At 37.8% G+C, this 23,990-nt stretch overlaps 1 protein-coding gene across 1 annotated transcript in view; it reads right to left on the reverse strand.

The window, feature by feature from the left end:
- GRM7 (glutamate metabotropic receptor 7) overlaps nucleotides 1–23,990 on the reverse strand; it is an 898,068-nt gene that overhangs the window by 270,932 nt on the left and 603,146 nt on the right. The window contains exons 6-7 of the mRNA XM_039243211.1: nucleotides 13,500–13,700; nucleotides 5,979–6,118 (exon numbers count right to left, since the gene is read on the reverse strand). Coding sequence (XP_039099142.1) covers nucleotides 5,979–6,118; nucleotides 13,500–13,700 — 341 coding nt within the window. The remainder of the gene's footprint in view (nucleotides 1–5,978; nucleotides 6,119–13,499; nucleotides 13,701–23,990) is intronic.

The following is a 23,990-nucleotide window of genomic DNA, read 5'->3' on the forward strand; positions in this document are numbered from 1 at the left end:
TCCTGGCTCATTCATACCTTCAGGTGGCATGCAGGATCAAGCAGACACTACTGGATTCACCTGCGAACTCAGGTGTCCAGTCTGCTCTTTGGGACACACCACATTCAGCATGAAAAAATGGAGTAAGAAATATTCCCACCTATGGGTGTATCTTCCTGATCTAGCTCCCATTAACAAAAGAGTCAAAGTGTATGTTGACCCCAACTTCCAGGCTAATGAAATGGAGTATTTTAAGTTGGGTGCTACGTGGAGAAACTGGAATGGAGCTATACCATTTCCTGTGAGGTTTATGAGGCCTTGGATTCTTAGCTATTCCCTTTTTCTTTAATGGATTTAAATGTCATTTATAGGTTGACAACTAACTTGTGTTTTTGTTAAATAACTATAGACCAAAACTCTTTTCTGAGCTTCAGACTTATACCTAATTCATCTTGGCTCTTATACATTTAAGAACACTAACTTAGGATTCTCAATTTTACTCTCCTCCTGTCCCCCCTCCCCATCCCTGCTGTACAGAGCAGCCTTCCTAATTTTATGTGGCTATCATCCACACAGCCATTCAGGCTATAATTGTGGGGTTCACTCTGAATTCTTATTTTTCCTTCAATGCCAGAACTGAAGCCATCACTACTTTATGCTATTCTTTCTCTAATATATGTGTATGTAAGTATATACACACATGTGTATTATATGCATTAGACACATGTGTTTCTACTCACTTCATTACACCTCCACTATCACTACACCCTCTAAGCCAGTGGATTTCAAAGTGCCACCAGCATTACACAGAGACTCTTAGGCAAACACTTCAGCCTTCTCCAACTCTGAGACCTGAATTTAGAGGCTACTTTTGGACAACAGGCTTGAACAATGGAAACTTGATGAAGGCAAAAGGGTCTACAGAGATCCCCTGGCTGAATATAGACAGGTCCATCAGGCAACCCAACACAAAATATCTAGAGGCCCTAAATGACCAATGGACTATTTACAACCAGGCACAGATATCCAAGGAGAAAAATTTCATACTTCTCCATACCTTCCCACCTTCCCCCTTTGAAAACAGCCCCCATTCATTGTATCCTTGAAAAATCTCTCCTTTGCTCTCCTGCCCACTGCTCCCTTGTGGTGTATCCAGTAAACTTCTAACTCCTTTGTTCTGCCTTGGGTGAATCATTTCACAATCCATGCCACTTGCTTCAACTCGATTCCTGCCCCATATTTCAGGGCCCCCATCCAATCAAGACAGACACCATATGAATCAAAAACTCTGGTTGTGGGCCCCAGAAATCTGTGTTTTCACAAAAGCTCCAGATGATCTTGCTATATGCTAAAGTTTGAGAAGTCCTGCGCTAACCATCCTTTTCTAGCCCGACAGCTGAAATCGACTCTCAGTTGGTCTTCCTCTCCATCCTTGCCTCTTCCAATTCATTACTTTCCCAGCAGACAAAGTCATTTTTTATTCCTTAATTTGATCCAGTCACTCCCTTGCTTAATACTTCTTAATGGCTTTTAAATGCACTCAGAATAAAATTTTAAAAATGTTTTAGCATAGCCTGCAAGTGACTTTATGCTGTGGGTCTTATCAATGGCTCTAACCTCTCCTACCCCTCTTCCTCCTCTCCCTTAGTCATGTCATTGCCATGTCAGACTCCTGACCTTCTTGGTGGGAATAACTCATACTCCTCACATTGCTAGCTTCTCATTTGGGAAGTCTTTCTCCACCTTCATTATTCTTCCTGCTTCATGCCTCTTCTCAAACTTTGGAATCTTCTCTGTTTCTTTATGTGTCATGTACCACCATTCTAGATCATCAATTTTATGAGAAAGGGGACCAAACCTCTTTTCTTCCCTATTGTGCACCTACCGCATCTTGAAATGTTTATGTCATAGATGCATTAAAAACAAAAAAATGCATTAGAATTTTTTTTTAAATGGGGTGCCTGGGTGGCTCAATTGGTTAAGCATCTGACTTTGGCTCAGGTCATGATTTTGTAGTTCCTGAGTTCAACCTCTGCATTGGGCTCTGGGCTGACAGCTCAGAACCTGGAGCCTGTTTCAGATTCTGTGTCCCCTTGTCTCTCTGCCCCTTCCCCCCACCTCAAAAAAAAAAAAACATTAAATTTTTTTAAAACAAACAAAAAATGAAGAATGACTAGCCAAATACAATTCTTATGAAGGATAAAATACAAACCAAATAAAGAAAAATAAAATTGATATTGATGTTGGTTCTTAAAAATTGTGGGCTTACAAGGGATACAGAAATGCTGAGGCATAGGAGCACATGTACCCCAATGTTCATAGCAGCACTCTCCACAATAGCTAAAACATGGAAAGAGCCTAAGTGTCCATCAACAGATGAATGGATCAAGAAGATGTGGTTTATCTATACCATGGAATACTACATGGCAATGAGAAACAATGAAATCTGGCCATGTGTAGCAACATGGATGGACCTTGAGGGTGTTATGCTGAGCGAAATAAGTCAGGCAGAGAAGGACAAATATCATATGTTTGCACGTATAGGAGGATTAGGAGGAACTTGACGGAGGAACAAGCGGGAGAAGAAGGGGGGAAATAGTGGTGGAAAGGGAGAGAGGCAAACCATGAGAGACTCTTGAATGCTGACAAAAACTGAGGACTGATGGATGTGGGGGGGAGGGGGGGATGGGCATGGAGGAGGGCACTTTGGGGATGAGCACTGAGTGTTATGTAGAAACTAATTTGACAATAAACTATTTGTAAAAAAAAAAAAAAAAAAAAAATTGTGGGCTTAAGGGGCACTTGGGTGGCTCAGTTGATTAAACACCTGACTTCGTTTCAGGTCATGATCTTGCAGTTTGAGTTTAAGCCCCACCTCAGACTCTGTGCTGACAGTGTGGAGCCTGCTTCAGATTCTGTCTCCCTCTCCCTTTCTCTCTGTCTCTCTGTTTCTCTCTCAAATAAATAAATAAATATTAAGAAAAATAAAAATTGTGGGATTATGAATTCCCAGGTAAGGGCGCCTTGGTGGCTCAGTTGGTTCAGTGTCCAACTCTTGATTTTGGGTCAGGTCAGGATCACAAGATCATGGGCTTGAGCCCTGCATTGGAACTCCTCATCATGGAGCCTGCTTGGAATACCCCCACCCTGTCTTCCACCCCTCTTTTCCTTTGCTCCCCTCTCCTACTCATGCTCTGTCTAAAAAAGAAAAAAAAAAGAATTCCCAGGTAATACCTGAAGTTGGTGAAGCACAGTTGGGATTCCTGTGTGCATGGACAAAACAGACAAATTATACATGACAGGAATTTAACATTGGTGCAGGGGGTTATGCTAGGAAAGATTAATGTATCTATACAATCTTGTCAGTCTTATAAGAAGCCCTGAGCACTTCATACGTGTACCATAGACCTTGATTCTCTACATTTATTTTGGCTGATTCATCTTTGTATGCTATAGGCAACACTCAATCAAAAAACACTTTGGGTATGTCAGCCACATTATGTTACCTTGATTCTGCTTTTGATTATTACCCCTTGAGTTTACCTGGTGAATTTGGTTGGTTGGTTTGTTTGTTTTGCTTTCATTTTCTCTTTTTGCTCTCAAGTTTAATACACTTTAAGTTCAGGATAATTTTAGGTTTTTCTTTGACTCTGGTACTCAGCACTCATCTCAGTTATGGCTGGCACTTGCTGTCTGGCTCTATCCATTCTTAGAGAATCATAGTCTTTTGGACTGAATCATTGTGTGAGCTCACTTGGATTGAAGATATCAGGAGAGGGAGAACTAGACAGGTACAAAGAGAGCTGGGTGGGGGCAACGTACAAATGAGGTAACTGCTCTGTGGTGGCTGCATCAACCTCCAGATCCCCCATTTAATGAACAATCCTCTCTTCTTAGAAACCCAAACTCCTCATCCCCATAACATTAATTCTGTATTACACTCTCGAGAAGACTTACTCTCAGTTATTTTCAAACTGCCTTCTACAGGTGTATAATGATAAAAGGTATCAGCCTAATTTCGAGCTTTGTAAGAAGCATTAGAAAGGGTTTTCTGGGATAGGGCCTGTAATAGTTCATTTTTTTGTACATGGGGTACCCAACTATTTGGTTAAGCAGTATTCTAGGTGTGTCTATGAGAGTGTTTCTGAATAAGATGAACATTTCAACTGGTAGAATGTGTAAAACAGGTTGCCTTCCCACTGTGGGTAGAGCTAAACAAATTTTAAAGCTGGAATACAACAAAACCACTAAGTAAGAAAGAACCTCCTCTGCCTATCTTCCTGTTGGGAAATAAGTCTTCCCCTGACATCACATTCAGACTGGAACTTACACCACTGGCTCTCCTGGGTCTCTGGGTTGTCAATTATACATCATGGGACTTCTCCTTCATAGCTGAGTGAGCCATTGCCTTATAGTTTATATACCTTATAGTTTATATATAGTATCAACTACCCTATTAGTTCCATTTCTCTAAAGAAACTAGAGTAATTCAGGAACCTTCGGGACAAAAGGAGATCATGTGTTTGTATGTACTATAACATTTATGAACCTGGGATATTCTACCCAAGTTGTAAGCTGTGCTCAATGTACCCAGCCAAAAGACCACTGCAGGAAGGGACCCCTTGAAGTGTAACACTATCCAGCACACCTTAACACAGTGGCCCTAGAACACTCTTACGTCTCCAACTTCTGTTGCCCTAGGTCCCCGGATCCTAAACACAAGCTGGGGCCCAGCCTATTTAAGGGGCGGGGGGAAGCGTAGGATGCATGGTATGCTGAGTTCCAGCTGTTTGACCCAGCCAGGATGGAGGTATCCTGGGTCATGTTCTTTGCTCCCTGTGAAGACTGGTATATTTATTTAAGTAAAAAATAATTTCAAGCAGGGCATTCAAATAGTATTCAGCACACCACAAATGTTGAACCTGATATATTAAGAAAATTTTTTTAAAAATTAAATAGCCAGAAATCTGTTAGCTAACATTGAGGCAGGCACATTCCAAACAGAACATCAACATCACCAGAATATAAATGATAATCAGACAAAGCCACTCAGTGGTGAGGGTGGAACAGGACAAAAACAAGGCCACTCCACAACTGGGTCTGAAACTAGAGAGAAACAAGGGTACTCTGCAAACACAAAAATATCATCTCCCTTTTCCAGCTCTCTAAAGTGCCTACCATTTCTTTGTTAGTAACAACTCTTGCTTAGCCTTGATCTTCCCATGCTCAACACAAACATCACCAAGACACAAACATCACTTGGTGTAAAATCACCAAGTTCTGTCTATTTCCTTAGAGGATCCAAATCAAAACTTTTGTTTCCTTAAACCTCCTTTAAATCACTGACTTCAGCCCCAAACACATAATAAATGACATCTGAATTCTTTCATATTTAAGAAGTTTTGCTGACAGTAACTTCTCTTTATTTAGTTAAAGAAACCTAACTGTGTTTGACTACAGATGAGTTCCTGATGGCTCTGGCTGGTGAACTTTGACACAAATTTGCACAAGGAAGCAGCTGCTTTATTCAAGGTCATGTTTGACATAAAGAGGAAGAGGTTATGGCAACTAACAATGCAATTACTCAGAGAATCTCAGTACAAATCAAAGTGACTCACTGAAATGCTTTAAAAACTACATCATCAGATGAAGAAGAAAGGAAGGAAAGAAAGAAAACCTGACCAAGAAGAGGATCTTTTAAAGTATTAGTTGGTAACTTGTTTGTTAAACACAAGCCTCATGCTAAATGAAATCATTCATGTAACTGCTGAGTATAATGCACAGCATAAATTCAAAACACATTTCTATCTTCATAATCCTCATCATGATCATTCTTCTCTTACTATGGATTATCAGTCGTGGAAGGTGATTGTAACAGGATGCATGCTCACTTGTATATGCACGCAAACATAGAAGCAAGAAATGTTTGCCTAATTTAGCATATTCGAAATCTGTCCTTTCATCACATAAGCAAAGGAAGAGGAACAATTAATACTCACATTGAGCTGAAGTTCATCTGTCCACTGTCCAATCAGACGGTAACCAGGGTTGGTGGTGTTTGTGGTCTGGTACTGAAAGATGTCGTAACGCCCAGGGGCGTCCCCATTCTTGTTAAACATTACTGGTGTGCCTGCACTACCTGAAGAAGACAAAAAATGACAGATACCATAAACAAGATTCCTTCTACCTCTTATACCTCAGGTGATGTCCTAGAGACCTGCTGATGAGCAAAGTAACTAGGAGATAACTCCATTGTTTAATAGCCCCCCTAAACAGGCAATGGGCACATCATCACTATGGTCTATGGATTCTTATTATAGAGAGTGGGAAGGTGACTAGACTCCCCTTTTGAAAAGTTCTGTTTCTCTGTATTTCTCAGTATTTTACACTAATCTGTCTCCCTTGTGAAGAAAATTAAATGTGTTATTTTCCAGGGACAATCTTAACTTCTTTATTATTTTAGTTTCCACCTAATATTTGATTGTGGTTAGTAAAGAACCAATTCAAAAATGATTAATAGATTTTTTTTTAAATGTTTTATTTATTTCTAGGAGAGAGAGAGAGAGAGACAGCGTGAGCAGGGGAGGGTCAGAGAGAGAGGGAGTAACAGACTGAAACAGGCTCCAGGCTCTGAGCTGGCAGTCAGCACAGAGCCAGACGCGGGGCTAGAACCCACGAACCGCGAGATCATGACCTAAGCGAAAGTCGGACGCTCAACCGACTAAGCCACCCAGGTGCCCCAAAAAAATGATTAATAGATTTTTAAAAGAAAATCTAAGAGAATTAAAAACAAGCAAACAAGGAAAAAAGTTTACTTAAGTATGTGCTTGAATATTAATTGCATTTAAACATATTTGTTGATTATTTCTAATTTATATGATAATGAGTCTAAAATGCTTAGCAATATACCTGGAAAGTGTTTAATAAATACTATTTTGTTCCTCAATATCCTATGCGGGTCTTACTTCTTTAAAATGTGGGTTGTGATCCCAGAAGAAGTTGAGATCCCAGAAGGGCAAGCAGCCCTCATAAACTAGAGAAAGCAAGGAAACAGATACTTCCCCACAGCCTGCAAAAGGAACTTTCACATTAACTAAAGCCCAGTGAGACCTGTGACAGACTCTCAAATTACAGAACTAGAAGATCATAAATTTATGTTGTTTAAACCACTAAATACATGTTAATTTTAAGGTAATAGAAAACAAAGAGCTGGAGGACACAGAATGCCAAACTTCTTAATTTTTTCTTAAATAATTTATTGTCAAGTTGGTTTCCATATAACACTCAGTGCTCATCCCAACAAGTGCCCACCTCCATGCCCATCAACCCCCTTCCCCTCTCCCCCAATCCCATCAGCCTTCAGTTTGTTCTCAGCATTCAAGAGTCTCTCATGGTTTGCCTCTCTCCTTCTCCCCAACTATTTTTTCCTCCTCCATGGTTCTCTGTTTAGTTTCTCTTGTGCCACTTATAAGTGAAAACATATAGTATCTGTCCTTCTCTGCCTGATTTATTTCTCTCAGCATAACACCCTCGAGTTCCATCCACGTTGCTACAAATGGCCAGATTTCATTCTTTCTCATTGCCATGTAGTATTCCATTGTATAGATAAACCATATCTTCTTGATCCATTCATCAGTTGATGGATATCGAGGCTCTTTCCATGATTTGGCTATTGTTGAAAGTGCTGCTGTGAACATTGGGGTACATGTGCCCCTATGCATCAGCACTACTGTATCCCTTGGGTAAATTTCTAGTAGTGCTATTGCTGGGTCCTAGGGGAGTTCTACTGTTAATTTTATGAGGAACCTCCACACTGTTTTCCAGAGCAGCTACATCAGTTTACATTCCCACCAACAGTGTAGGAGGGTGCCCATTTCTTCACATCCTCACCAGCATCTATGATTTGTTCATTTTATTTTACTTTATTTTTTTAATGTTTTATTTATTTCTAGGAGAGAGGGAGAGACAGCGTGAGCAGAGGAGGGTCAGAGAGAGAGGGAGTCACAGACTGAAACAGGCTCCAGGCTCTGAGCTGGCTGTCAGTACAGAGCCTAACGCGGGGCTCGAACCCACGAACCGCGAGATCATGACCTAAGTGAAAGTCGGACGCTTAACCGACTAAGCCACCCAGGCGCCCCTGATTTGTTCATTTTAGCCACTCTGACTGGTGTGAGGTGGTATCTCAGTGTAGTTTTGATGTGTATTTCCCTGATGATGAGTGACACTGAGCATCGTTTCATGTGTCTGTTGGCCATCTGGGTGTCTTCTTTGGAGAAATGTCTATTCATGTCTTCTGCCCATTTCTTCACTGGGTTGTTTGTTTTTCAGGTGTGGAGTTTGGTGAGTTCCTTATAGATTTTGGAAACTAGCCTTTTATCCGATATGTCATTTGTAACTATCTTTTCCCATTCCATCGGCTGCCTATTAGTTTTATTGATTGTGGGAATCATTTTTTATTGTTTTTATTGTCCTTGTTTCTAAAACAAATTCTGGCTGGTTTTATTAAAGAAAAATTTTGTGCCATCTACTTTTCACCAATCTGTATTGGCATGCTTCTAATGATAGCAGAATCACCTGGATCAATGATAGCCAATGTGCAGACTCTGTAGTACTTCCACATGCTGTGCACAACTGAATATTATTGCCACTGTAGCGATGGACACCATTTTTGGCTAACATGGCATAGTACTCTATTTCAGATGTCCTCAAGCCTTGGCAGTTGCTGGTGAAGATGAACAGTTTTGCTTTGCCATGTCAGATCATTTCCAGAGTCTACTTGTACCCCAGCATGTACTTTCTTTCCACTTTTCATAATGAGTCAGTGCCTAAGTTGATCAACTCCAGTGACTTTTTCTTCTTCTTCATAGGCACCATCTTCCTGCCTTAGATGCAGGACAGCCTTGATGAAGAGCAGCCACCAAGTTGGTCGGGAGCGAGAAGGGAAAGGCTTCCATTTTTTATCATTATTTGCCCATATCTCAAGACCATAACACTCAAGACCTACAGTCTTCAGATATTCCGACTGTATTTTAATGCAGCGAAGCTGTCTCTCCTAACTGGTATCTTATTTGAATTTCTTTATCAGTGATATTATCCCCCAAAGAGTAAACTAGAGCCCATTTTGATGATGTACACTGGTGTATGAATAACATTGCTTTAGTGCCACCAAATTGAGTCAGTGGGTGCATTCTGTGTGGCCAAGGGCACTATTTCAATTTGTTTCTCCTACGTTTTATCTGAACACTGTTCCCAGGTCCCACAAAAACACCCAATTTTATCACAACAGAAAGCTCTTAAGCCTTCTCTCTATGCTAATCAACATAAGCTCTTCCAGTATAGAGGGGACACACACACGCACACACACACACACACACACACAGAACATCCATAACAAAAACAGCTTTTTAATACTAGCTTTCCACTTTCAGTGAGTTCTGAGCATAAGGAGAAGAAATGAAATCTGGATTCCACATGTTATTAGCAAGAAAATGAGAATCCTATCATTTTGCAGGAAGATATTAATATTCATATGCTCACCTTTCTTTTCTTCCACATTGGATACTAGGATTCATGTTGTGCTTTGTGGTAATTCTACAGCTTCTATTCATTAAATACTATGACTTGAGCTTTTCGTAGTCTTTGAGAGGAGAGAGCAAGAATATTGGAGGCCTGGGGCTCCAAAGGATCTCTAGCTCACCAGCTAAATATTCATCAAAATGAGACACACAGCCTAATCTTTCTCACTTCTTACAATCTTTGTTAGGAGAAATGATTCTTGTCATGCCCTTTCCATTCTCATTAAAGTTCATGCTTTAAAAAAATTAAGGCAGAAGAGCTGAACACTTTATCTAAGTGATGACTTGTAATAGTATATTGTGTGGCTTTGACCTTTTTCATGGATTCTATAATGCAACTGAGCTTATTATATCCAGGATTTTTTCCCCACAGCTTCTTTTTAACAGCATCCCTGAACTTCTTGAAAGAGAATAAAGGGGATTGTGTTCAATGAAGACTATATTTTTTAAAAAAATAAAAGATCAAAGAAGTCCAGAGAAGAGAAAGAAAGTTATCAAAAGAGAAGTGATCACCTGCAGAAATGTCTACAGGTATCAGGGTCAGAATCCAAGTGCATGATAGTGAAGGATACAGGGCCACTTGACAAGCTGGGATATTGAGAGGAAACTAGATGACAGAATGTAGTTGTTTTCTTCCTCCTCTAGGGGATCTAGATTTCCCAGATGACAAAAGAGTCCTTTACATCAAGGTATTTAGAACTTTTCTCTCATTTTACCACTCCTACACCGATTCCAGAAATGCTGCATTGATTTGTGTTTAATTATCTACTGCTGCTCAACAAACCTCCCTAAAAATTAGTGCTCAAAATAATGATGACCTGTATTTTGAAATTTGAGTAGGGCTCAGCAGGGATATCACCTCTCTGGTCCACTTATGTCAGAAGGGGCAGCTTGAAGCTCACATGCCTGATAATTGATGTTGGCTGTCAGCTGGGACATCAGCTGGGACTATGGCTGGAATACCCTCATATGGCCTGTTTGAGTTCTTGGCTTCCTCCCAACATGGTAGCTGTTTCTGTAATACCAATGTCTCAAGAGTACCAGGGAGTACCAGGGAGTAACTTGCCTTACAAGTTACATAGTGTTGCTTCTGTATTACTCAGAGGCTTACTCAGATGCAAGGGGAGGAAAACTAGACCTTGTCTGTCAAGGAAGGAAAGCTAACTTCATTTTTCAAATCCAAAAAGCAAAAAACACAGGAGATATGTCTTCCTTATAAAATATACCCCCCACACATCTAATTTGTTCTTTGGAAACTAACAAATTTAGATACAGACACACTTCACATTAACTACTTCACTATTATAGTAATTCTGTAAGATTATGCATGTGAGATAACAAATTTGTTAAATTTGTATCTACAATAGTGACATCTAGCTGGATGGGCCAACACAGACATAACTCAGTCAAATTTAGGCTCAGGTCATTGCATTCATTTGGAATACAGGAAAAAAATGGCTGTAAATGATCAAGACAAAATTAGTCATCTTTTCTCTTACTGAATACAAGAAGACTAAGTACTTGGTGAACCTGTAACAGTACTTTTAGAGCATTTTTTTTTTTTTTTACTTCATAAAACGATGCTTTGGTAAATATGAAGTTTAGAGTTATTCAATTGTACTCTACTGGTCTGGAACAAAACTCCCAGGAGTACAAGAAACTTTATACTAAAGTAACCTAACAGCACAATTAAGCTTATTGAAATCAAGAAAAATCAAAATCCCCCCTAAAACATTGCCAAAAAAGGCCTCCATTCTAAGATGTCAGCATGGATGATACAGTAAACCCTTATCAGAAACAAAGAATTGTAGTCAAGGAAGCAGGCTGCGGAGGTAGACGCCCAGGTACCAAGTGGGTAGGATCATCACTACATATATAACTTTGAACATCATGATTCTTAATTTCTTTATGAATCACTTTCCTTATCTATTAAAAAATAAGGAAAACAAAAGAATCTAAATAATTTTGTGCATCAGGTATTAAGTAATCCAGCCCAAGTGGAGTACTTAACACAGGCTCTGGAACACAGTAATCATTTGATAAACATAAGCACTGTGTCCATTCAGAAGCTCAGCAACTGTGGCTCATCAGTGGAAAATATCATCTTGACCAAATGAGTTTACAGACATTACCTGGAAGAAAAGTCAGGGCAAATTCATCAAGGACATTTGCAAAATCAAAATTTTTTTTTTTGTGACTAGGGTAAGAATGGCCATGCTATTGGTATATACAAATAAGATGTGACTACTAGACATTGTCCTTTTTACCAGGGTGTCATTGCTACTAACCTCTCAGTGGACAGAACTAGCCAGCACAGGTGTGTATACATATATAATGTAAACAAACCTATTTCTGTGTCTACCTATCTGCATGCATATTAAAAGCTATGAGTTTATTCAGATATCTCCTATCCAAGCACAACACAACAAGGTTCCTTCCAGTTTTCTTTCATTCTTTCTACAGAAACTTTTTTCTCTGACAATAAGAAACCTGGTTCTCATTATCCACAGATTACTTCATTATTCTCTGAGTCTTCTTACATACACAACTGATTTTCATAATTGTGAACCCACAAGTTTACTAGCTATTGTACAATAATTGTGTACCAGTACAATAATTGTGTACCATTATGTTTGTCTTTGGTTTTATTGTATATAGCCAAATATTGTCTTCCAACACTACTTGTGCTCATTTTATATCCTCAAACCCCTCACTGTGGCTACATTGCTCATTTATAATATATTTACAAATTACTGTCTGTATTGAATTCTGTGTATTTTGTGTATTACTGCCTGTATTGAATTTACACCTATGTGATGGCTAATTTTATGTGTCACCTTAACTAGGGATGCCCAGAAAGCTGGTTAAACATTATTTCCGGGTTTGTCTGTGAGAGTACACTTGAAAATAATTGATATTTGAACTGGTGAACTGAATAAAGCAGATGGCTGTCCTCAAGGTTTGGGATGGGGGGAGCATCATCGAGTCTCTTGAGAGACTGACTAGAACCAAAAGACAGATAAAGGGCCAATTCACTGTCTCTTCTTGAGCTGAGACAGGCACATTCTTCAGCCCTCAGCCCTGGTGCTCCCGGTTGTCTAGCTTTTGGACTCAGATCGGGACTTACATCATAGGCCCTCTGATTCTTAAGGGTTTACACTTTGACTGAATTACAACACAAACCTCCTTGGTTGTGCAGCTTGCATACGGAAGATAGTGGGCCTTCCCTGTCTCTGTAACTGTGTGAGCCCATTCCTATAAATTAGTCCCTTCTATGTATCCATACAGAGGTCCTACTATTCCATCTCTGGAGAACTCTGACTAATGTAGCCTGCATTCAGGGTTATTTTAATTATTTGTTTAGTTTTTGATAAGTGAAGTTGTTTAGTTTTTAGTTTAACAAGTGAAGTTGTTTAGTTTTTGATAAGTGACATGTTGTAAGACTCAAGACTATATGATCAGAGAAGTAGTATTTCTCCTTCAGGTCTTCTACCCTCTTTTCGCACTTTCCTACCCATCTCTACCTACCTCTTTTAGGTAACCAATTAATTTCTAACAGAGTTTAATACTCTGAGAAATCGAGGAATCTGGGAAGTGGTTATAGGAACTTATAATCATTACTTCAATTGACCTGGACTCATTTCCTTTCCTCTTTCCCCTCCCACTCTGACTAAGATTTACCAAAAAAGATTTTTGGTGTGTACACCTATCTCTCTATTTTGAGAAAAGGAAGATAAATCTTAACTCCAAATATATATATATATATATATATATATATATATATATATTCTTTCATTCATTCACTTATTCATTGTTCAGATATTGATTCAACTATTTTAAGTCATATAATCAAACAGGTCTTAAGAGTAAATATTTTAACTACATAACTTAGGAAACACAGCCCACAGTTAGAATTCCCCAAATCATGGATATTTGGAGACTCACCATTGAAATTAACATTGCGGATATACTTCAACAACTTCTTTCCCCCAGCTTGCTCCATCTCCGGACAGACCCCTCGATAGTCAGCACAGAGATCCTTGTTCATATGATGAAGGGCGTGAGCCATTGCATAAACCGCATCAATCACAAACTGAACTTTACCCTCCTGTTCATAGTTGGAATCTTTTCCAATTCTCTCCTGTCCTGCACATTAAAACAGGAAACATGCACACAGAAAGATTGGTGTTGAGTAAAGCATCTAAATTTGCATTTACTTTCAACTATGCTTAAGCAAACAATCGTTTGGAGAATATAATAGTGCAAACTACATATCCACATTTAGCTACCATATTAAGTTGTTTTGATAGTGTTTGGCATTTGACTTGGTAGCCCATTACACTAACCTTTCTGATGTATTAGACAAACTTGTGAAGCACACTCCAAAAGATCACAATGACAGCTTTTTGTAGTAAGCCAACATACTGCTCAAAATATAGTGGGTCCATAGAACAAAGAGATTGTTCAGATTAGAGACTGGGATACCATATTCAAATCTTCAAAGCTCACTCACTCTAGAGAGGTTACAGATCCAAAGGAAAATGATAGAAAATAAACTAAACTCCATACCTGAACTTCTATATATCCACTCCACCTTTTGTCTGACTCAATGGTTGGCAACTAAGGTGCTCAGGTTAGAAACCATGTCATTTTTGTATTTCCTTTTTGTGTTTTTTGTGTTTCCTTTTTTACTCTCCACCCTCACATTTACTTAATGAGGAGCCAAGTTCTATCAATCCTATCTCTGTAATGCTGAACTGTTGCAGCCACACTAACAATGCCCCATTTATGCCCTTCCATCTTCATCAGGATGCAATGCTAGATGCCTCCCTTCATCTGGTCACTACTCCATATCCATCTTTCCAAATAACAGAGCTTATTACCTCACCCTCTTGCTGAGAATTCCTCCATGTTCTTCATTGCCTACAAAATAAAGTCCAAATTCTTTCCCCTGACAAAGGAGAGTGTCCATCACTTTGCCCCCACCTGCCTAATAAGAAGAAGAACTGGCATTAAGTGCCCTTCACTGTATTGGAAACTTTTCACACATTATTTTTATTTCATTCGTACTTTGGGAGTTAAATATTATTTATCCTCAATCTGCAGATAGAAAAGGTCAGCTTTGTATAGATTAAGTAGGTAGAATGATTATGATAGCTCAGGTTTGTCCAACCCCAAAGTCCACTACACCATTTCGCTACATTGGCCCTACAAAACCATTTCCCTATAATTTTGTTTTTGTTGTTCCAGATAGATATGGCACTCTATTTTTATGAATACACCCCATCTCTAATGTTAAGTTATATGCTTATGCTCTTTATTTTTCCAGAAACATCTTTCCTTCTTGCTTTCACTCATCATAACTTAATTCCCTCTCCATGACACATTAAATGGTTGCCTATACTTAGTCTTTCAATCACATTTAAAGATTTTCATGACATATAGTAGCACTATATTTTAATGTTCTACTAGCTTCCTAGATTTTTTCATTTCCTTTTCCCTTATGCTGCTAGCAGCAAACACAGCATTTAGTATTTAATAGTTTATAAATAATACCTGTATTAAATTATGCATTCATTAAGTACATGATACCAGGAACTCTTTTTAGACCTCTTGATCCTTTAGAAAGAATAATAATTGTCCACAGATTGCATTTCACTTTCACAGCAATATTTCCCAAATTGTTTTCCATGGCACATTTTTACAGTGAAAAAAACAATAGGAATTCTACAACCCTATCCTCTCCCCTGCAAAATCAAAAGTTCCTCAAAGACATTCCATTACTTATTTTTAGATTTTTTTCTTACTGACTTTTCCAAAGCATTTAGTGTTATGAGAACAATTATAATCTACAAGAAGAAATTTTACAATTTCCCAAATTTGCCTGAGTTTGTATTTTTCCTTTTCAAAGCACATATTAATATCTCATAGGAAAGACACTTTTGTGTTATATACATTATTTCATTTAAATACCAAGCATTCTCATGCTGTTACCTGTCATTGGATCTAGGCTTTCCAGTGTGTGTAATGTCTTTTGTTAGGTTTATTTATTTATTTGGGGAGGGAGTAGGGGAGGGAGGGAGGGAACAGCCAGGGGAAGGGCAGAAAGAGAGAGGAAGAGAGAGAGAGAATCCCAAGCAGGTTCCATACTGTCAGTGCAGAGTCTGAAGTAGGCCTCAAACACAGGATCAAATCACCAACTGTGAGATCAAATGAGCCACAATCAAGAGTCAAGATACTTAACTGACTGAGCCAACCAAATGCGCCAGGATTTTTCAGTTTTGAGGCAGACAAAATTGATCATAAATCCATACTGCTACTTCCAACTGAAATTCAGGACTACAGAGTTCTTTTTAATTAACCTTGGCACTCTTATACTTCTACTTCCTTCCTTTTATGAGAAAAATCTTGGTTCTTAATGATATCATTCTGATGACTTGTTTTATTCCATAATATAGATCATGTCTTAGTATTCTTGTCTACCAGTCTAAAAATTATAGTATACGAACAGCCTTCTGAAAATAGATTTTCAATTTTTTGCCTATTTTGGTGATAGGTTCTAAGAGTGACTCCTTAATTAAAGGGTACATTCATAGGTATCTTTTGTTAAATATGGACACATCTCCCTCTGGAGTGAGATTGTACTAATCTGCTCTCCTACTAACAGAGAGTGAGAGTGTTCATTTCCCTAACCAATTCACCAAAGTATACTGTCGAACTTGATTTTGTCAATCAGTTATGTGAGAAACACCTTCATGGTCTATTTTTATTTTTATCTTTCTTAGCATAGGGGAGGTTGAACATCTTTGCATATGATTAAGAGGCATTGCATTTTTGCCTGTAAACTGTTTATAATTTAGCCAGCTTTTATAAGAACTTTTCCTTGTCTGTTTTTAAAAGCTTTTTATTAGAAATATTAAATCTGTGAGTTTAAGTTGTAAATGTTATTCCCAGTTGCTCATTTTTCACTTACTTTTTAAAATTTTTTTAAAATGTTTATTCTTGGTGAGAGACAGACAGAACATTAGTGGAGGAGAAACAGAAAGAGGGAGACACAGAATCTGAAACAGGCTCCAGGTTCTGAGCAGTCAGCACAGAGTCACTTGTGGGGCTCAAACTTGGGAGCGGTGAGATCATGACCTGAGCTGAAGTCAGATGCTCAACTGACTGAGACACCCAGGTGCCCTTCATTTACTTTTTTACATCCAATTTTTGAAATAAAATTTCTGTGCATATAACATTTTTTTCTAAAAACATTTTTCTTTTAATTCTTAACTTCTGGATTTTGAATTCCCACTCTCAGAGTAGAGAAGATTCCACCCATGTTTTCTTCTAGTGTTTTCTTCTAGTTGTATAATTTTGGTTGTAAAAATTAAGTATTTGATCCATTTGGAATGTATTCTGGTGTACAGGATGAGGAATAAATCAAAATGTTATATTTTTCCATATAGCTTTTGAGTTAAAACATACAAGAATTCATCTTCTGCCATAGATTTGAAGTGCGGCCTTTGTGATATCCTAAATTTCCATATGTAATTAGGTCTATTTCTGGATTTAAAAAATCTGTTTCATTGCTTGGTTTGTCTATTCAGGCACCCATGCTAGAGTTCCAATTATTAAAGGTAACATTTTAATAACTGGTAGAGTTACCACATTCGTCCCCATAATTACTCATTTCTTTAAAAATTTCCTGGTTATTTTTGCTTACTTATTCAAATGAACTTTATTAATCACTTATATATATCTTGAGAAAAAAAACTTGATGGTACATTTGTTGGGCTTATGCTGTATTCATAAGTAACCAGAACAGAAATCTTTATGGATGTTAGTCTCCTTACCTGTTTCTTTCCTCTTTCACTTCCTTCACTGTTCAAGTATTTCTCAAAACAAAGACTTTGAGTGTTTCTTGAAAGTTAGTTTAGGCATTTCATTTATTTTTGCTATTATAAATACAGTTTTCCTTGCTATGAATTTCTCATTGGTTTTTGGTTATGTATGTAAAAGCTATTCTTTGTTTGGTTGTGGTTTTATTAGTTTTCAACACTGTATCATGAAACATTTAAAACATAGTGCAAAGTTGAAAGTACTTTAGAGCGAACCCACCAACTAGATTCTTACATTAACATTTTACAATACTTATTTTACAAGGCAATTCATTTTCTCATATTAGTTTTATAACCTACTACTTTACAAATTTGTTATTTTTTATAGTACTTTAAAAAAGGCCACTGTGAAGGCATTATGACCACTATAAAATATATACTATGGAATAGGTTCAGACTAATAATTCAGGAGATCAGTTTCTATACTGCATTCATAGAGACATTTATTCCAGAAAGAATACCTAGAAAATAATTGCTATATTTTAAATAGTATAATTTATGGAACACTGTAGGCTTTATGCTTCTCTTGTAGAGTCACCATGTATGTTAGCTTATTAAAGGCTCTCAGAAGACTTAAAAGGCAAGTCTGTCTTTGGGGCTATCAGGACTTGAAAAATGTAATCTTATATCAAGAGAATCAGAAATGGCAAGTTCATTTAAAAAAAGAAGGTTAACTTTATTTTGCCGAGGCTCACAAACACAACTGTTTGCCAACTTTCTCCCCTCCTTTACTTGAAATCTGGTTGTCTTCAGATATTGGTACCACGTGTGTGTGTGTGTGTGTGTGTGTGTGTGTCTGTGTGAGAAAGAGGGGAAGGGGGAGGGAGAAAAGGGGAAGGAAAGAGAAATATAATCTGAACCTTGTTTGGGCCTCATGGAGTCAATCCTGATTTGTCTAAGCCAATCCAATTTCCTCTACAAGGGCTGAGTTAGAACAGGCATGGGACACAATTCTAGCCAACAGGATGTAAGCAGAGTTTGGTGGGAAATTCCTGAGATAGTTTACTTGTTCTTATAAATAAATATACTCAGTTTTATCAAAATCAGACCCCAAGATATACCTTGTAATTACTCTGGTCACTTTGTGCTTCTCTGGTTATTATACTGCAAATAAATGACAGCATAAAAATGTGCTATGTATGTAAAAATATAAAGTTGTGAGTTAGCCAAACCTGAAATAGCTGTACCTTTTTCCACGTGATATATTAATTTTCCATTTAACTAATGTTTAATATTCATTAATTCCCATGTTTTTATGAATGTTACACTTCTCATTCATGTACCACTTTATAATACCCTCGGAGCGCCTTGGTAGCTTAGTTGGTTAAGAGATCGACTTCTGCTTAGGTCATGAAATCATTTTTTGTGGGTTCGAGCCCCCTATGGGGCTCTGTGCTGACAGATCAGAGCCCGGAGCCTGCTTCAGATTCTGTGTCTCCCTCTTTCTCTGCCCTCCCCCACTCACACACTTTTTCTCTTTCTCTCAAAAATAAATCAACATTAAGAAATAATAATACCATAGCATTAACCATCCCCTTACTCCCCCAAAAAACCATGAAATGAAGTTTTAAGAAATACTTTTAACACAGATTGAATTGGAGAGAAATAAGAATATTTTCTTTTTGGGGCGCCTGGGTGGCTTAGTCGGTTAAGGGTCCGACTTTCGCTTAGGTCATGATCTCGCGGTTCGTGGGTTCGAGCCGCGTCGGGCACTGTGCTGACTGTCAGCTCAGAGCCTGGAGCCATTGCAGAGTCTGTGACTCCCTCTCTCTCTGATCCTCCCCTGCTCACGCTGTCTCTCTCTCTCTCTCCTAGAAATAAATAAAACATTTAGAATTTTTTAAAAAAATAATATTTTCTTTTTTAATATTTAAAATAATTTTTTATGCTTATTCATTTCTGAGAGAGATTGAGACAGAGCATGAATCAGGGAGGGACAGAGAGAAAGGGAGACATAGAATCTGAAGCAGGTTTCAGGCTCTGAGCTGTCAGCACAGAGTCCGATGCAGGGCTCGAACCTGCAAACTATGAAATCATGACGTGAGCTGAGGTCAGAGGCTTAACCGACTGAGCTACCCAGGCACCCCTGAACACTTCCAATCAACTATCAGTTAACAGCCCATTCTCTCCATCTTTCTGATTAACTGACATACTGTCACATACTGTCATATTCTTTTCTTGGATGAAGTTCATCCTTTTCAGCATATTTCCCCAGGAAAGGGTCTGAGGTTTAGATAAGTGAGGAAAACTCTGCAGCACTATCTTTCACTTCTCCAGCAGACAAAGAAGACTATTTTTTTTAAAAGTCTTGTGATTTTCTGGAAATGGATAAATTCCTAGAAACAAAATCTTCATAAATGGTCTCAGACAGAAATAGAAAACCTGAGGAGACCAGTATTGAAATTAAAGCAGTAATTAAAAAACTACAAAACTACAAAAAAAAACTACAAAAAAAATGAAAGGCCAGAACCAGGTGGCTTCATAGGGGAATTCCACCAAACATTAAAGAAAAGTTAATACTAAGGTTAATAACTGTTCTTAAACTATTCCAAAAAAAAAAAATGAATAGGAAGGAAAGATTACAAATACATTCTAGGAGGTTAGCATTACCCTGAGGGAGAAAACAGATTAAAATATCCCATCCCCCCAAAAATAAAACTATAGGCCAGTATCTTTGATAGACATAGATACAAAAATTCTCAACAAAATATTAACCACATTCAACAATTCATTAAAAGGATCATTGACCATAATCAAGTATGATTAAATTTTGGGATACAAAATGGTTCAATACTCAAAAACCAATCAATGTGACATACCTCATCAACAAAATAAAGGATAAAAGTCACATGATCATCTCAGTAGATGCAGCAAAAGCATCTGACAAAATTCAACATCTGTTTATAATAAAAACTCTCCACATACTTCCATGTAGTAAAGGCCCTGTATGAAAAACCCATAGTTAGCCACATACTCCACAGTGAAAAACTGAAAGCTTTTAGTCTAATATCAGAAACAAGACAAGGATATCCACTTTCACCACTTTTCATTCAACATGGTACTGGAAGTCCTACCCACAGAAATCAGACAAGTAAATGAAATATAAAGTGTGCATATGGGTAAAGATGATATTTAACTGTCACTATTTGAAGATGACATGATATTACATATAGAAAACCCTAAAGACTCCATAAAAGAAAAAACTATCAGGGACACCTGGGTGGCCTAGTTAAGTTTTTTTTTTTTTTTTAATGAAATGTATTTATTTTGAGAGAGAACAAGAGCAAGAAGGAGAGAGAGCACGCACATGCATGAGAAAGCACTTGTACATGGGGGAGGGAAGGAGAGAGAATCCCAAGCAGACTGTGTACTCTGGGACTCAAACTTATGAACCATGAGATCATGATCTGAGCCAAAATCAAGATGCTTAACCCACTGAGCCACCCCGGTGCCCCAAGCCTCTAAATCTTGATTTTGGCTCAGGTCATGACCTTACAAATTTGTGACAATGAGCCCTGCTTGAGGCTTGGTGAAGTGTGGAGACTGCTTGTGATTCTCTCCTCTCCCTCCACTCCCTCTGCCCTCAAAATAAATAAATAAACTTAAAAAAAAAAACTATTAGAAATAAAGATGAATTAACTAAAGATGCAGGATACAAAATTAATGGTGAGAAATTGGTAGCATTTTTATACACCAAAAATGAAGTAATAGAAAAAGAAATCAACAATCCCATCTACAATTGCACCAAAAAGAATAAAATACCTAGGAATAAACGTAACCAAGCAGGTTAAAGACCTGTACTCCAAAAACCGTGATGAAAAAAACTGAAGAAAAAAGATGGTCCATGTTCATGACTTGGAAGAATATTGTCACAATATCCTTATTGCCTAAAGAAATCTATAGATTTAATGTAATCCTTATCATAATACCAACAGAATTCTTCACAGAAATAGAAGTAGTAGTACTAAAATTTGTAAGGAACCACATTTTGTGGAGATATCAAAATTCCAGCTTTCAAGATATACTATAAAGTTGTAGTAATCAGAACAGGATGGTATTGGCCCCAAAACAGGTACATAGATCAATAGGACAGAGAACCCAGAAATAAATGCATGCCAATTTATATGGCCAATTAACCTATGATGAGGGAGGCAAGAATATACAATGGAGAAAAGGCACTATCTTCAATAAACGGTGCTGGAAAAACTGGACAGGTACATGCAAAAGAATGAAGCAGGACCATTTTCTTATACCATGTTTAAAATTAACTCAAATGGATGAAACAGCTAAATATGAGACCTGAGATCATAAAAATCCTAGCAGAAAACAGAGGCAGTAATTTCTCTGACATGGGCCATAGCAACATTCTTCTAGACAGGTGTCCTAAGGCAAGGGAAACAAAAGCAAAAATTAACTATTGGGACTACATGAAAATGAAAAGCTTTTGTACAGCAAAGGAAACCAACAAAACACAAAGGCAACCTATTAAATGGAAGAAGACATTTGCAATTGATATATAAGATTTATAAGTTATATACCCAAACCCAAATATATATATATATATATATATATATATATATATATATATGTTCTCATCCAAAATATTTTAAGGATGTATACAACTCAACACCACCATCAACAAAGAAACTTGATTAAAAAAATAGGCAGGGAACCCAAATAGACTGTTTTCCAAAGATGACATACAGATGGCTAACAGACACATGAAGAGACATTTAACATCACTAATTAACAGGAAGTGCAAATCCAAACCACAATGAGATAGCACCTCACATCTGTCAGAATGCTAAAATAAAAAAGACAAGAAATGACACCTGTTGGTGAGGATGTGGAGAAAAAGGAACCCTTGTGCACTACTGGTGTGAATGTAAATGGGTGGAGTCACTGTGAAAATAGTATGGAAGTTCCTCAAAAACTTAACAAGAGAATTACCGTAAGATTCAGTAATTCCACTACTGGGTATTAATCTTCCCCTGCCCCCATGCTCCTCCCCTGGCAAGCCGAAAACACTAATTTGAAAAGATCTATGCACCCCTATGTTTACTGCAGCAATTATATACAATAGCCAAATTACAGAAGCAACTTAAGTCTCCATCAACAGATAAATGGTTAAGTGGATAAGTGTGGCATGCACATGTGCAAGCGTGTGCACACATGTGTGCATGCACGTGCACACACACACACAGGAATATCACAAGACCATATCACAAAGCCATAAAAAGGATGGGATTGTGCTATTTGTGACAACGTAGAAGGACCTAGATGATATTATGATAAATGTCAGTCTAAGAAAGACTAATACCAAATGATTTCACTCATATGTGAAATTAAAAAAAAAAAGAAGAAACAAAGAACAGAATAGGACCTATAAATACAGAGAACAAAGTGGTTGTTGCCAAAGAAGAGGGGAGGGAGAGGTTAGACAAAATGAGTTAAGGGAAGTAGGAGATACAGGCTTCTATTTAAAAAAAAAAAAATTTATTATTTAATTTACATCCAAGTTAGTTGGCATATGGTGCAACAATGATTTCAAGAGTAGATTCCTTAACGCCCCTTACCCATTTAGACCAAACCCCTTCCCAAACCCCTCCAGTAACCCTCTCTTTGCTTTCTATATTTAAGAGTCTTTTATGTTTTGTCCCCCTCCCTGTTTCTATATGATTTTTGCTTCCCTTCCCTTATGTTCATCTGTTTTGTGTCTTATGAGCGAAGTTCTCATATGAGTGAAGTCATGATATTTGTCTTTCTCGGACTAATTTTGCTTAGTATAATACCCTCCAGCTCCATCTACGTAGTTGCAAATGGAAAGATTTCATTCTTTTTTTATTGCCAAGTAATACTCCATTGTATATGTATGCCACATTTTCTTTATCCATTCATCCAACGATGGACACTTGGGCTCTTTCCATACTTGGCTATTGTCCATAGTGCTGCTATAAACATTGGGGTGCATGTGTCTCTTTGAAACAGCATACCTACAACTCCTGGATAAATACCTAGAAGAGCAATTGGCTGGTTTGTAGGGTAGTTCTACTTTTAATTTTTTGAGGAACCTCCATACCATTTTCCAGAGTGGCTGCCCCAGTATGCATTCCCACCAGCACTGCAAAAGAGATCCTCTTTTTCCACATCCTAGCCAACATCTGTTGTTGCCTGAGTTGTTAATGTTAGCCATTCTGACAGGTGTGAGGTGGTTTCTCATTGTGGTTTTGCTTTGTATTTTCCTCATGATGAGTGATGTTGTGTATTTTTTTCATGTGTCTATTCATAGAGGCTTTTATTTATGGAATTAAGAAGTCATTGGATTAAAAGTACAGCATAAGGGATATAGTTAAAGATAGTGTAATAATGATGTATTGAGACAGATGGTGGCTACAAGTGTGGTGAACATAGCATAATATATAAACTTGCAGAACCATTATTTTGTGCAACTGAAACTAATTGAACATTGTGTGTCAACTATATTATAAAATTAAACGAAAATAATAAAGTCTTCTGATTTCCTGCTCTATTGGTATTTATGTCCAAGAGTCCA

The sequence above is a fragment of the Hyaena hyaena genome, unplaced genomic scaffold, assembly GCF_003009895.1.
Source record: "Hyaena hyaena isolate Hyena2069 unplaced genomic scaffold, ASM300989v1 scaffold_223, whole genome shotgun sequence".
Lineage (NCBI taxonomy): Eukaryota > Metazoa > Chordata > Mammalia > Carnivora > Hyaenidae > Hyaena > Hyaena hyaena.